This window comes from Astatotilapia calliptera, chromosome 22, assembly GCF_964374335.1.
Source record: "Astatotilapia calliptera chromosome 22, fAstCal68.1, whole genome shotgun sequence".
NCBI classification, from domain to species: Eukaryota; Metazoa; Chordata; class Actinopteri; order Cichliformes; family Cichlidae; genus Astatotilapia; species Astatotilapia calliptera.
In genome coordinates, this window is record NC_137442.1 from 34182853 (window position 1) to 34196978 (window position 14126).

At 42.1% G+C, this 14126-nt stretch overlaps 1 protein-coding gene across 7 annotated transcripts in view; it reads right to left on the reverse strand.

Annotated features, from left to right (window-relative positions):
• The window catches only part of phf14 (PHD finger protein 14), a 141233-nt gene extending 139782 nt beyond the window's left edge, over positions 1-1451 (reverse strand). For 6 of the 7 annotated variants that reach the window (XR_013904431.1, XM_026156304.2, XM_026156305.2 and 3 more), the window contains exon 1: positions 942-1246. Coding sequence is in view for 6 of the 7 variants with exons in the window: in XM_026156304.2 (XP_026012089.1) it covers positions 942-948 (7 nt within the window). In the remaining variant the exon portion in view is untranslated. Of the gene's footprint in view, positions 1-941; positions 1247-1341 lie in introns of those variants that run through there. The other variant, XM_026156303.2, reaches the window with a different exon arrangement.
• Positions 1452-14126: the final 12675 nt, after the last annotated feature.

The window sequence follows — 14126 nt, forward strand, 5'->3', positions numbered from 1 at the left end:
TAAGTGTCCATAAAGGGCTGAAAAATGTCTATAAGAGAGCCACTGACAATTTGTCAGCAAGATAGTTCCAGACTTTGAAGGCCTATACTGTTTTCTGCAGCCAAGTCTATGCTTTTCATACATAATCTTTTTCTTGCCTCCCACATTCCTGGTGAACTCCAGAACAAAAGAAGCAGTTTCATCCCACTTGCCAATCAATCAGCATTGGCCTACATGCTGCTGAGTTTTGGTGGACTCCACAAAAGTATGTTTGAAAGATTAGGAGTTTTATGGTTGAAAACTCCTGGCTGTGTTGTTTCTTGTCTACCTTCATTCAGTCATACTTCCCTTTGTCATAGGAAAATACATACCCTTATATATACACCTATAAAATACCAAAGGTACCGCAGTGCCTTAAGTAGGTTGTGTACGATAACACAAAGTTGCTTCAATGTAGAGATTGTTTTGTAATGATGGTCTAGTTCACCTGTACGGTCTGCACCTCAGATTGACGGCGAGTTACACTTAAAGACATTTAAAGCAAACTCAATTTGTGCTTTATGCAAATCAATCTATGCTGCTACACAAAATATTCAGCACCCAAACGTCCAATTACTTTTTAGCCCTTAACGTTCGGGTATCCTGTATCAAAAGGACAGTTCTCTCTCAAACGCGGCTTTAAATAGTGGCGTAAACCTATCTATTGTTTTCCCTTCAACACCAACACGAAACACAACGTTAATCAGCTGCAGACATTAGGTTTTCTGATGCTGGGATTTGTACAGCTCTTAGCTACGCAACTTGCCTATTAGCACACTGTTAGCAAACAAATAGCACCGCTGCGCCTAAACGGCTATCAAAAGCGGTCCCTGTTTTGTTTTCACGAACGATACATGTTTGTTTTTCTTTTTAACTGAAGAATCTACGATAGTCGTCTAAAACAGCTTAAGAGGTACACTTACCAGACATTTTGGTCCGTCAAGCACCATAGCTAATCGTGCTGAGCATTATTAGCTGTACTTAAATTATGACCTTCTAATTGAATCACTGATGCTCGTGATGCTTTTAGTATATATATATATATAGGGACACAATTAAAAGCATTCAAAAGTAAGATCCAAGTTAATGTGTTAGCATCAGACCAAGTTAATGCAAAACTGCACGTAAAACACAACAGCATTAGCATTTAGCATACCAGCAACATCACTACTAGTCACAAAGTAGAGCCGGGCTAGCTAACTAGCAACAGTTTGAGGGAACAAATAATTGTTAATTGTGCCAGACGGCAAATACAATTTGAATATATATATATATATATATATATATATATATATATATAAATGACAACGTGGAAGGACTCACTCTGTACTTCACGTTCACTACGACAGGTCTCCTATCAGAAGCATGGTATATGGACAATGGAGAACACCGTGGTGACGTACTGACGGCTGCATATTGTTGCTATGAGGACAGTTACGTAGTACAATATGACAGTCACGTGAGAGTTAGTGACTCAAAATAATAATATCTGAGTTTATAAACTTTATTTAATTAATGATGACATTAATTGTGTATAGAGTGCATGTAGGCCTACTATAAAACCAATGCTAAGTTTTGGAACCATAGAAATTATTAAAACAGCACTTACTGTATACACGTTTTTATCATAGACTATCCAATTTAGGGGATTTTATGGATTTTTTAAGAGTAATTACTATTACTAATTACTAATTATCAATAGAATAACAACTTTTTTCATTCTGAAAGTTGGGAAATCCTTGTTACAACAGCTAAAACTAATAAATAGCTTGAAATTTGTATGTAGCACAACAAAATTTCCATAAGCTAAAAACTTCATAACACAAAAGAACTCAGTTAAATACAAAGAAAATAAAGGTTAGTGTGTAAAAAGCTGACTATAAAAATAAATAAATGGGATAAAATGTTTATGCACATCAGAACTTTTCTAAAAATGTACCTATTTGAGCTGGAATTGATGTAAACAGCACTGAACATTCATGGGGATGGTAAAAGTTTAAATTTCCATTTAAAATATCTATTTATGAACATTCTCACATTATGGTGGAATAACTATATAGAATAACTCAGGTTTGAACAATCAGATTGGGTGCACTGTATCAACATGAAAAAGGTGGACAAATAAATTATCCACATATATTTTTCAAAGATTCAAAATTACACTTAATTTATCATTAAAAAAGTTATAGGATTCAAAATCTATTGTTAATTAATTGTTTTTTAATTGTATCATTGCTCATGTCTGAGGTTTGGATTTTTTTGTGCATATTTTTGATTTAAAAAAAATTCATAGAGAATCTAATGCTGACAATTAACTTATTTAATTTAAAACAGAATTGGGGGGGGGGGATTAAAAATTATGTTTTCTAATGAAAAAATGTGAATGTTACTCCAAAGGAATGGAGTTGTATAAATGTATACTTTGACTTATTTTCAAAATTAACTTTGTTTCTGTTGTCCTCTTTTGACTTTGTCAGTTTTGCAAATAAGAGATGATTAAAATAAATGAACCTAGATTGATCCTGATGCATGCTAAGGGGAAGACGGATGGGACAGGAAAGCAAAAGGGATGATTACAGCTGTCCTTTCTTGATGAAAAATGGCCCTGAATTGTGCAGAAAGAGGCCGTTTTTATCAGCTTGTATCAAAATACTGAGGATATCACAGTAGTGATCACTGTCATCATCACTATCAGCATTTTCATCCTTTTCTCTCCTGCCCTACTTTGATCAACATGGAGCCTGTTTGCAGCAGATAGTGTTGGAGGGAATGTGTTGAGTACTTTGTCTGACATTGAAATCAGTGGGATAATGACAGTCAGGCCAGGTGGAAGTATAACAGCCACTTCATTGCACCAGTTTTTCAAGCAGAAAAAGGGTTTATGCCTATAGTGCTTATGTACTATTATAGTTAAAGCCTCAAACCAATCCCCAAACACAAAAGGAAATCAGAATAGAAGTTTTCAGAAGTTGAGACTAAGAGAGAGTGAGGTGAGGATGGTCTCACTCCAATGCATCACATATGGAAGTTTAGGCATTTTAATGGACTGTGTATAACTTTTGTGCCATTTTTCAAAATGCAATCCAACATGACATTGTCATATGCGCTGGATTCCTCATCCGGTACTATGGCAACAAAAAATGAAGAAGGATTGGAAGGAGTTTGTAACAAAATATTTTTATTAAATATCATCTTAAGATGATAAATATCATTATTAAGATGGCGCCGGTGAGGTCGGCTGCCGTCATGACTGCTCCGACCACTTTTTCTTTGTCTTTGTTTTTTAAGTTAGTTTTCAGCGTTTCTAAATCGGCAAAATCATCACCATTGGGTACATTAGGTATGACAGTGACACTCTTGTTTCTATTGGTATACAATGTACTCACAATTCGAAGTTTTTAACTCCGGATCCGAGCTGGCCGAGTGAGATCTCGAGGGAGAACAAAGGGAAGCGGCGGCGGCCTAGAGGGAAGCGAGCCGGCGTCAGGAACAGGCTGAGAGCTCGTGCACACCGCACACCTCTGCCTAGCATCCTGCTCGCCAACGTCCAGTCACTGGAGAACAAGCTTGACGACCTCAGGGCCAGGATAAAGTTCCAGAGAGACATTCGGGACTGCAATCTCCTCTGCTTCACCGAGACATGGCTGAACCCAGCGGTGCCGGACCACGCCATCCAGCCGGCCGAGCTCTTCTCGGTTCACCGCATGGACAGGACACGGGACTCGGGGAAGTCAAGGGGAGGCGGCGTGTGTTTAATGGTGAACAACAACTGGTGCAACAGTGCGAACGTTGTTCCTCTCACACGCTCCTGCACACCAAATCTGGAACTACTGTCCATCATGTGTCGTCCTTTTTATCTACCTCGGGAATTTACATCGGTCATTGTAAGTGCCGTTTATATTCCACCACAAGCGGACACGGTCACCGCCTTATGCGAGCTGCATGAGGCACTCTCACAGCACCAGACACAACACCGGGACGCTGCGCTTATTGTGACGGGGGACTTTAATAGCGCCAACCTCAAACGCGCAGCGCCGAACTTTTATCAACACATCACCTGCCCCACCAGGGGTGAAAGGACACTGGACCACTGCTACACTACGGTCAAGGACGGCTACAAGGCACAATCCCGCCCCCCGTTTGGCAAATCTGATCACGCCGCCATCTTCCTCATGCCAAAATACAAACAAAGGCTGAAACAGGAAGTTCCGGTTCAGAGGAAGGTCGCGCGCTGGACGGATCAATCGGTGGCCGCGTTACAGGACGCACTCGATGACGCAGACTGGGGCATGTTCAGAAACAGCTCCGACGATGACGTCAACGTGTTTACGGAAGCGGTTGTGGGATTCATCGGGAAACTAGCGGATGATACCGTGGAGACAAAGACTATCACAACGTTTCCCAACCAGAAGCCGTGGGTGGATAAAACCATCCGCGACGCTCTGAGATCCCGCACCGCTGCCTACAACACGGGACTCACGACGGGGGACATGGACCCGTACAAAGCCGCGTCATATAACGTGCGGAGGGCGGTGAAAGAGGCGAAGCAGCGCTACGGGAGGAAACTAGAGTCACAACTCCAACAGAGTGACTCTAGGAGCCTGTGGCGGGGACTAAGGACAATAACGGACTATAAAGCACCAACAACCGGTATGACGAACGCGGCCGTGACTCTGGCAGACGAGCTGAACACTTTCTATGCTCGCTTCGAGGCTGCAGCTAAGGTCTCCAACAATGCTAGTGTTAGCGGCGCTAACGGCTGCAGACAGGAAGATACTGCCAGCACCGGAAACGTGCTCGTCATCTCCGAGCATGAAGTAAGGAGAGCCTTCAAGAGAGTGAACACCAGGAAAGCAGCAGGACCAGACGGCATCCCAGGTCGTATCCTAAGAGACTGCGCATACCAGCTAGCTCCTGTGTTCACTGAGATATTCAACATCTCTTTATCTCAGTCGGTGATCCCCACATGCTTCAAAGAGTCCATCATTGTTCCTGTCCCGAAGAAACCCCACCCTGCTTCTCTCAATGACTATCGCCCTGTAGCCCTCACCTCAGTAGTGATGAAGTGCTTTGAACGCCTGGTCAGAGACTTCATCATTTCTTCACTACCAGACACACTGGACCCACTACAGTTCGCTTACCGTCCAAATCGTTCCACAGACGATGCCATCTCTCATCTCCTCCACACATCACTCACTCACTTGGACACTAGAAGGGGGAATTATGTTAAAATGCTCTTCATAGACTACAGCTCTGCATTTAACACCATAATTCCCTCCACACTCACCACCAAGCTGGAGCATCTGGGACTCAGCTCATCTATGTGTCTGTGGATCTCCAACTTCCTAACTGGCAGACCACAGGCAGTAAGGATGGGCGGACATGTCTCAGCCTCCACCACTCTCAGCACTGGAGCCCCCCAGGGGTGTGTTCTGAGCCCCCTGCTGTACTCTTTGTACACATATGACTGTGTGGCCACTACCAGCTCCACCACCATCATCAAGTTTGCTGACGACACCGTCGTGGTGGGCCTGATCTCTGATAACAACGAGACGGCCTACCTGAAGGAGATTAGGAATCTGGAGAACTGGTGCCAGAGGAACAACCTCCTTCTAAACGTCAGTAAGACAAAGGAGCTGATAGTGGACTTCAGCACTAAGCAGGAGAGGAACTACCAGACCCCCGTCATCAACGAGTGCCCAGTGGAGAGAGTGGACAGCTTCAAATACCTCGGAGTTCACATCACGCAGGACCTGTCATGGTCCTGTCACATCAACACCGTGGTGAAAAAGGCCCGACAGCGTCTCTACCACCTCAGACGTTTGAGAGACTTCCAACTGCCCTCCAAGGTGCTCAGGAACTTTTACTCGTGCACCATAGAGAGCATCCTGGCGGGAAACATCTTAACCTGGTTCGGGAACAGCACCATGCAGGACAGACGAGCTCTACAGAGGGTTGTGCGGTCAGCTGAGCGCACCATCCGCTCCGAGCTCCCTGACCTGCACTCAATCTACAGCAGGCGGTGCTGGACCAAGGCCAGGAAGATCGTGAAGGACCTCAGCCATCCCAACAACAGACTGTTCTCTCTGTTGAGGTCAGGAAAGCGATTCCGCTCCCTGAAGACCAACACAGAGAGACTGAGGAGGAGCTTCTTCCCGCAGGCGATACGGTCTCTCAATCACACCACCACACAGTACTGACCCACACATATGGTTCTTACACACACTGGACTTTCTGGACTTTGGTTTTGCACACATTGTTTTTTTGCACAACACTGGTCACTATATTCTTCATTTCCGGTTAATACTTGTACAGCTGCTGTTATTGTGTATATATTTATTTAGATTTAGATTTCTTCATACATTCTTATATAGTTCTATATTGTGTATTTTGTTGTACAGTTATTTTATTTTCAACTTTAATTTATATATTTTATTTTATTCTTCCCAGTTAAATTTACCCTTCATTCTAATTTGTGTTGTACAGTTATTTCATTTTTAACCTTAATTTATATTTTATTCCTTCCTAGTTAAATTTACCCTTTTTAATTTTTCATATTTATTTCCTATCTTATTCATAGCCTTTTCCTTTTTTGTTCTCTTTAGGTCACGAGCAGTTGTCCAAGCATTTCACTACATATCGTACTGTGTATGACTGTGTACGTGACAAATAAAATTTGAATTTGAATTTGAATTTGAATTTGATCTAAGAGTAAAAGACACCCCCCTCCCCACCCCAAAAAACAAATAAATAAAAATTAACAAACAAAGAAAAAACAATAAAAACAAAAGAACTCACTGTGTTTGTCAGATATTTGTTTTGTAACCTGCCAAGATGCTAATCTATGGCACAAGCAATGCAATTATCTAATTTTAATACCAATCTGTTCAGAATTCATGCTAATGGACTACCCATTTAATTCAAACGTGACCCTGACTGGTCCTCTAGTTGGGCAAACAGGTTGATTTATGGCAAAGCAGGATTGTGTGTAACTGGTTGATCCCCTGATGTACTCTTATCAGCCACTTTATTAGTTATACCCACTCAACTGCCCATTGACGCTAATATTTAGTGACTCAGTCACATGGCAGTAAGTCATTTAAGCGTGTAGCTATGGTCAAAAAAACTTGTTGAAGTTCAAACTGAGCATTACAAAAGAATAATTTAATAAGAGAAAATATCCACAGAGGGGCAGTTTTTTCGGGGGGAAGTGCATTGGTCATGCCAGAAGTCAGATGAGAATAGCCAGACAGAAAGTGCATTCTCTGAACGCACAACACATTAAATCTTGAAGCAGATGGGCTATAGCAGCAGAGGAGCATAATGGGTGCCACTCCTTTCAGGTAAAAACAGGAAATGGAGACTACAATTTGCAGGAGCTCATCAATCTGGTAAAATGAGTCTCAATTCTTACTGCTACATTCTGGTGGTAGGGTCAGAATTTTGTGTAAACAATGTGAAATCTATTTTGCCTCATATCAACAGTACAGGCTGATGGTGGTGTAATGGTGTGGGGAATATTTTCTTAGCAAACAATGGGCCCATTAGCACCACTTAAGCATTGTTTAAATACCACAGCTTACCTTCACTTTATTGCTGACCATATCTATTGTCAGCAATAAAAATGGACTGGTTCTTATCTCAAAAGGCTGGGAGATCATTGATCAAAGACTACTGATCAGTGGCTACGAGTCCCATTCACAGAGAGTTGGGGAATGTCTGCTCTTCTGTGTTGTGCCATCTGCTTCGCCAGAAGTTGTTTGGTTTCCCCGATGTATAAATCCTGGCAGTCCTCCTGGCACTTAACAGCGTACACTATGTTACTCTGTTCATGTCAGGGGACCCGATCCTTGGGGTGGACCAATTTTTGGCGCAGTTTTGGGGCGTAAAAGCCACAGAGACTCTGTATTTAGAAAGAATGCATCTCAAAGGTTCTGATACTCCTTACACAAGGAGCCATATTAATTACCAGAAAAATAAACTTCACTGTTCTAATTCTTGCTGTATTAGCAGTAGAACAAAAATGTAATTATTCGAATTTGCCTATGCTACCTTACCACAAAAACAAATAATTTAACAAGCTGAAATAAACTTAAATTAAAATTTAATTAATAAATAAGAAAACACAAATTTTGGTGTAGAGACTGTGCTCGGCAGCAAATATGTTGTCATGGTCCACGCGAGCATCCTGTGTCTTTCTACTGTTTCCGTGTGTTCCTTGTTATCCGCCTCTGGGTGGAGTCGTCATTATTCCACCTGCTCAGCTCAACTGATGGAGATCTGAGGCAATCAGTACTTAAGACCAGAGTCAGCATCTCTTCGCTGCCAGTTTGTGTCAGTAACAGTCTGCAGTGCTGCATGCTTGGTGTTTCTGTGTTGTACTTGTTGCCTTGTTTTCCACTAACTTGTCTTGCAGGACGCTCACTCGGCCATTTCCCCTCCCTCCAGAGCCATACCTGCCAAGTAAGACGCAAACCCAATCATTTCCACTAGTGATGTGCGATACCACTGATTTCCTTTCCGATGCGATACCAAGTAAAATTCAGGGTGGTATCGACGATACTTAATAATGCAGAATTCATCATATAGAAATAAAAAACCTGAAGTTGTGCGCTATTTGAGCACGCTGCCTGCATGCAGCACTAAAGGAGTCAGTGAGAGATGTCTGTCTCGCCCTAGCAGCACCTGTCCCTCTCCTCCTCTTCAGTTCGCCTCAACATAAACTCGTCATATTCTGTGATATGATTTACTCTGAGGTATTTCACGAGGCAGCACGGTGGCACGGTGGTTAGCACTGTTGCCGCACAGCAAGAAGGTCCTGAGTTCAATTCCACCATCAGGCCGGGGTCTTTCTGTGTGGAGTTTGCATGTTCTCCCCGTGTTTGCGTGGGTTCCCTCCGGGTACTCCGGCTTCCTCCCACTGTCCAAAGACATGCAACTTGTGGGGATAGGTTAATTGGATAATTCAAATTGCCACTAGGTGTGAATGTGCGAGTGAAAGTGAGTGCGAATGGTTGTCTGTCTCTGTGTGTTGGCCCTGCGACAGACTGGCGACCTGTCCAGGGTGTACCCCGCCTCTCGCCCTATGACAGGTGGGATAGGCTCCAGCGCCCCCCGTGACCCTGAAAAGGATAAGCGGAAGCGAATGGATGGATGGATGGATATTTCACGAGGTTAGTGGTGTTGCCACAACACCTCACTGTCTTGCCACATGTATTGCAAACCACATCTCGGCTGTTTGTGGAGGTAAAATACGTCTGCACGTAACTCCAGTTACACTCAGCCATTGTTGTGAGTGCGCACGCCAGGGGCTGGACACATTTATACAGCCGTATTTTGCACATGACTATGAAAGGCAGAAGAGGAAATAGTTCCTTCCAATGTTGAAGTAGAAATCTTGTGGCATCGTGGGAGCTGGAGGGCTGCGGCTGCTGTTTTGGGGCATGGATGTGGGGTCTGGGGGGTTTGTGGTGGCAGATATTGGGTTGCTGGCCTCTTCTATACGGGTCTGGGTGTGGTGCCTGGGGCCCCGCTGCCCGGGACTGCCCGTGTTCTTGTTGGGTCCCTCTTTGCACTGTGGTGGTCTGTCCTCTTGGCCCCTTTGGTGGGCTGGGCCAATGGCTTGTTACAGACTCAAGCCAGTCTCTCTTATTCTTTTTGTGGTTGATTGACTCAGGTACTGATTCTGTGGCTCTGAGTGCAAATGGGCCCCAACTCTGTAAACCTGACCAACCAGAGCGTCAGGTTTACATATAAAGTCAATGGAGGAGCGCAATGAAGCGCGACTGGGGGTCCCGCGAAAATTTAGAAGCAGATTTGCGTTGCGAAAACGCGTGAGCAAGTAGCGCGACTGACGCGTTTGAAGTGCGAATAAAAACACGCGCATCAGTTTTTGTGGTGCATTTTGTGCATTTGCGCGTATCGTGTCTACCGCTTGAGTTGGAAAGTAAATAGGGCTTTGGAGCGTGATGTCACTGGAGGGGGCGTGGTCAGGATTTTTGGTCGAGCCGCCATGTTAGTAGGCCAAACAAAGGGCTACAGGAGCGAAAGCACACGGAAACATCAGCTATGGCTCGTACTTGCTGTGTTGTCGGTTGCAATGTTAGACCGCACGATTGGGAAGGGAATAAGCTGGAAAATGGGCTCTCTTTTTATCGTTTCCCCTCCTGGAAGCAACGTGAGGGATCTCATGTATCTGATGTTACCAAACGAAGACATCATGCTTGGATAGCAGTGGTGAGATGAGCTGATATCAAGTTCTCTGCCATCCCGAGTTTTTTGTTGGTGTGCTCCCAACATTTTCATTCCGGTAAGTTCTAAAGAAATTCATATTGCTCTTTATGGGCTTTTAGTTTTATTTTCAATGCGCTGAGGTCATAGAAAATTAGAACAAACATCCTAATGTGTGATGCAGCAGAACTATGTTCTGTTTATGGAGTAGCTTATCGGTGACAACTCCTCCAGAGTAGCAAGTGGAATTTGCCTTTTTTGTGGACGGCTCCTTTTGCCTTCCACTGCAGACGGTGTGTTTATGGTTTCATCTAGAGCAATTTTTGCCTGTATCTTGGTCATATGGTCAACGTACTCACAACATGGAGGCTTAAAAACGGCCAGATCTTGTACCCAACCGTTTGTGAATTAGATGTGCACCTCCAGGGAATTACAATTCCAAAAATGATTTGCCGTGTATGCGCTGACTCCACAGACAAGGTATGAGAAGATATCAGGGTAGGACAATGGCGGTAGGTCTTCAGGGTTTCTACTCCACTGCTATTTTTTCCAAATACCGTCTCTTGGCGTCTGGGCGCAACCAGTCTCAATACAGTCCTTTGACTTTTGAACTGATTTCCAACACAGTGTGTTTGTTTTGATTCGTGGCCTTCTCAAATGGTGCCGCACTCCCACAATGCATAGCAGCGTTACGTCAACTCCAAAGCCCTATGGAGAAGGGAGATTCTCTCTTCAAATGCTAGATCGACAGCTGCCATCTTACAAACATACCGTCTGGCACTACTTCCTTCCACATTTCCATTGGACGTGCGACCAATTCGCGTTGGACGCGTGTCGAGGTGCGAATGTGCACGCGACCAGCTAGGGGTGTCTGGCGCGTTTTGGTCACATCTATCGCGTTTGGTGTGAACGCACCGTAAGCCTCCCCAGCCTTTACATATCCTGAGCCTTTTCCTCCCCTTACTTCCTCTGACAACACATCACTCACACACGTGAGGGGCCATTGTTGCAGTCTCTCTCACCCTCATTTTAAAGTGTCCTTCATGGCAAACTCTCATACACAGACACTCAGTCTCTCTCTTCTCTCGTCTGTCTCACACTCCTTCACGGATGATCTGATATCCTCGTGTCTGTGTTGTTCCCACATCATCATAATAAATGTTGTTCCAGGTTCAACATTGCAAGTGACCAATCACATTATTGTGACGTCCCCCTTTTGTGCCTTTGAAAAATACCGCCTTAAAAAAATCTACTTCACTTGTGAGAAGAGAAACCGCTTCTGTCCGCCGATCCAGGAACTTTAATTCTATGAATTTCAGGATACTTTTCTTTAATAAACGGTAAGCATTATACATATTGTCCTTACAGAGGCGGTTTCTCTTCTCGCAAGTGAAGTAGATTTTTTGAAGGCGTTTGTTTTTTTCGAGGTCGCAGATGACGTCAGGAGAAGGTGATTGGTCACTTGCAATGTTGAACCTGGAACAACATTATTTATGATGACGAGGGAACAACACCAACACGAGGATATCAGATCGTCCCTCATTCACACCCACACGCAGCAAATGCATTTTTGTGTACCTCCCTTTGTCTTGCATTTCCAGTTCTGTGTATCATTTGAGTCTGTTTTGTTACAGATGCAGACCCAGCTTGTCTGTTTCATCCTCAGTCTGCCCCTATTCTCTTTCTATCCCTCCACTTTCTTCTCCTTTCTCTATCCTGGGCTTAACCCCCTGTCCACTCGAGCATAGCATCCACACAGATAATAATATGAATAATGAAATAAATAAAATCAGATTATCATGAGGAGCTTTCCCATAGTGCTCCTCTTGGGAAAGCAAATGTGCTTGGCACAACAAAGCATTCAGAACATGATTTTGCTTGCTGACATGTCCAAGTATCTGCATTTCCATCAGTGTAAAAGAGACTCAACAGCAGATCAAGTAGAAAAACATTTATACATTTTCTAAATCACCAAATTAATACATGCTCATTCCAATGCAGTTTGTGCTTCATTCAGTGGTTTTAGTTCAATAAGGCAAGGTCACTTGGAAAAATTTAATATGATTTATTGTGATAGTGAAATTAATGTATTTGGCAATTAGACTCTGCTGACCCAGCATAGTAGAACAGAATCCCAAATTGCACGCTAACCAATCAGAGGCTGCAGTGACAGTGTTAGCTCTGCCCGCTGACTTTGATGGGTGAGATTGACAGATAACATTAGTTCATGAACACAGCAACAGTGCCAAGAGTCCCAATATTAATTAATTAAATCCATCATTACATTGTTTAGAAAATGTGTCATTAATTAATAGAAATAAATAATTTATTAAATGTTATAAATGAAAAGAATTGAAATTAAATTATTTTTTAAAATATGTTTAATTAATCAGAATCAGAATACTTTCTTAATCCCTAGGGAAATTATGTGGGTTACAGTTGCTCCAGGACAGTAACAGTAACAGACTAATTGCTCAATTATAAATATCAAGAATTTACAAAGGTGATTATAATAAATATCAAGAATATTGACAAGAACATGACAGAGGCTGAGTATATATGAATAATGAATTATTTCCCATTTTAATTGAATAATGACACATTAATTGTTTAATGATGTATTTAATGAATTCATTTTGGCACCTGAGGCCCTCCATAGTTTACAGGTACATTGTAGAAAGCTGAAATCTTGAGAAAGCATCCTGCTCAGTCATCGATTTTCTTGATGAGCCAGAGGACAGAAGTAATTACACAGAGTAAGAATAACACAGACTTTAGGCAATAAAAACACTACTATAAGGATATGCCATGACAAGTAAGCTTTAAAAACTCATTTGAAGAGGAGTAATTACATTGGATGTTATTTATAAATCTTGAGGTAAAATGTCCCAAAATGTCAGTGTGATCTACAGCCTCCCTCCAACTCAGGACTTTGCATTTAAATTGGAACATTCATTCATGTGGTGTAAATAAGGTGGCACCATGTTCTGCATTTCTCTTTCATGAGTCTGCCGTTACATCTTCTTTTGGATCTGGAGAAATATAGGACTGTATTACTGTCCCACTGGAAGTGTCTGATGATTTCTTAATGAATAAAATGCTCACTGGTGACCAATTACTTCTGAGGCATGTAGAACAAATTGTATTTAAGGAGATACTATTTTTATCTCTCTTTTAAATTAATCTGATAATTCACTGTGATGAACACAGAGTAAAACATTTTACTGTTTAATACTGTCTCGCAGACTTCAGAAGATCTAGGGGTCTGTGCAGAAGAGGGCTCTGGACAGATGATACAATTTAGACTATTTATGTAAATTTCAGTTTGATTAATTCTAAAATGAACCAAAGTTAATTCTGACTAACCTTTTTTAACCCAGCATCATCACTCAGGAAACTGGCATGCCGGGAAAAGCAAATCTATTACAAAATAGGTCACACACTGTAAAAAAAGTCAGTAAAATATACAGCAAAACACCGTCAAATTCCAACGGTAATGGAGCGTAAAACCAAAAACTTCCTTTTACTGTATTAAATAGATTGAATAACCGTTAATTGTGAGACTGGATAAAACTTTGTTTTTTACTGTAATAAAATGTTGAAATTATAAATATTTTCTGTGAAAACAAATAAATATGCATACATTTTACAATTACATATTGTAATGTTGAAAATGTCTGAAAAACTTAGATTTTACGGTATTATTTGAGTAAAACTACATCTTTTGGGGTTGTGCACATTGGAATTCACAGTATAAAGCTGTAGATTTTTAAGCAAACAAAAACATTCATTTTTACAGAAACAAGATGTTAAAAAATAGGGTCCACCGTAATAATACAACCAGTACATACCATTAAAAAAAAGCAAATATCAGCAGT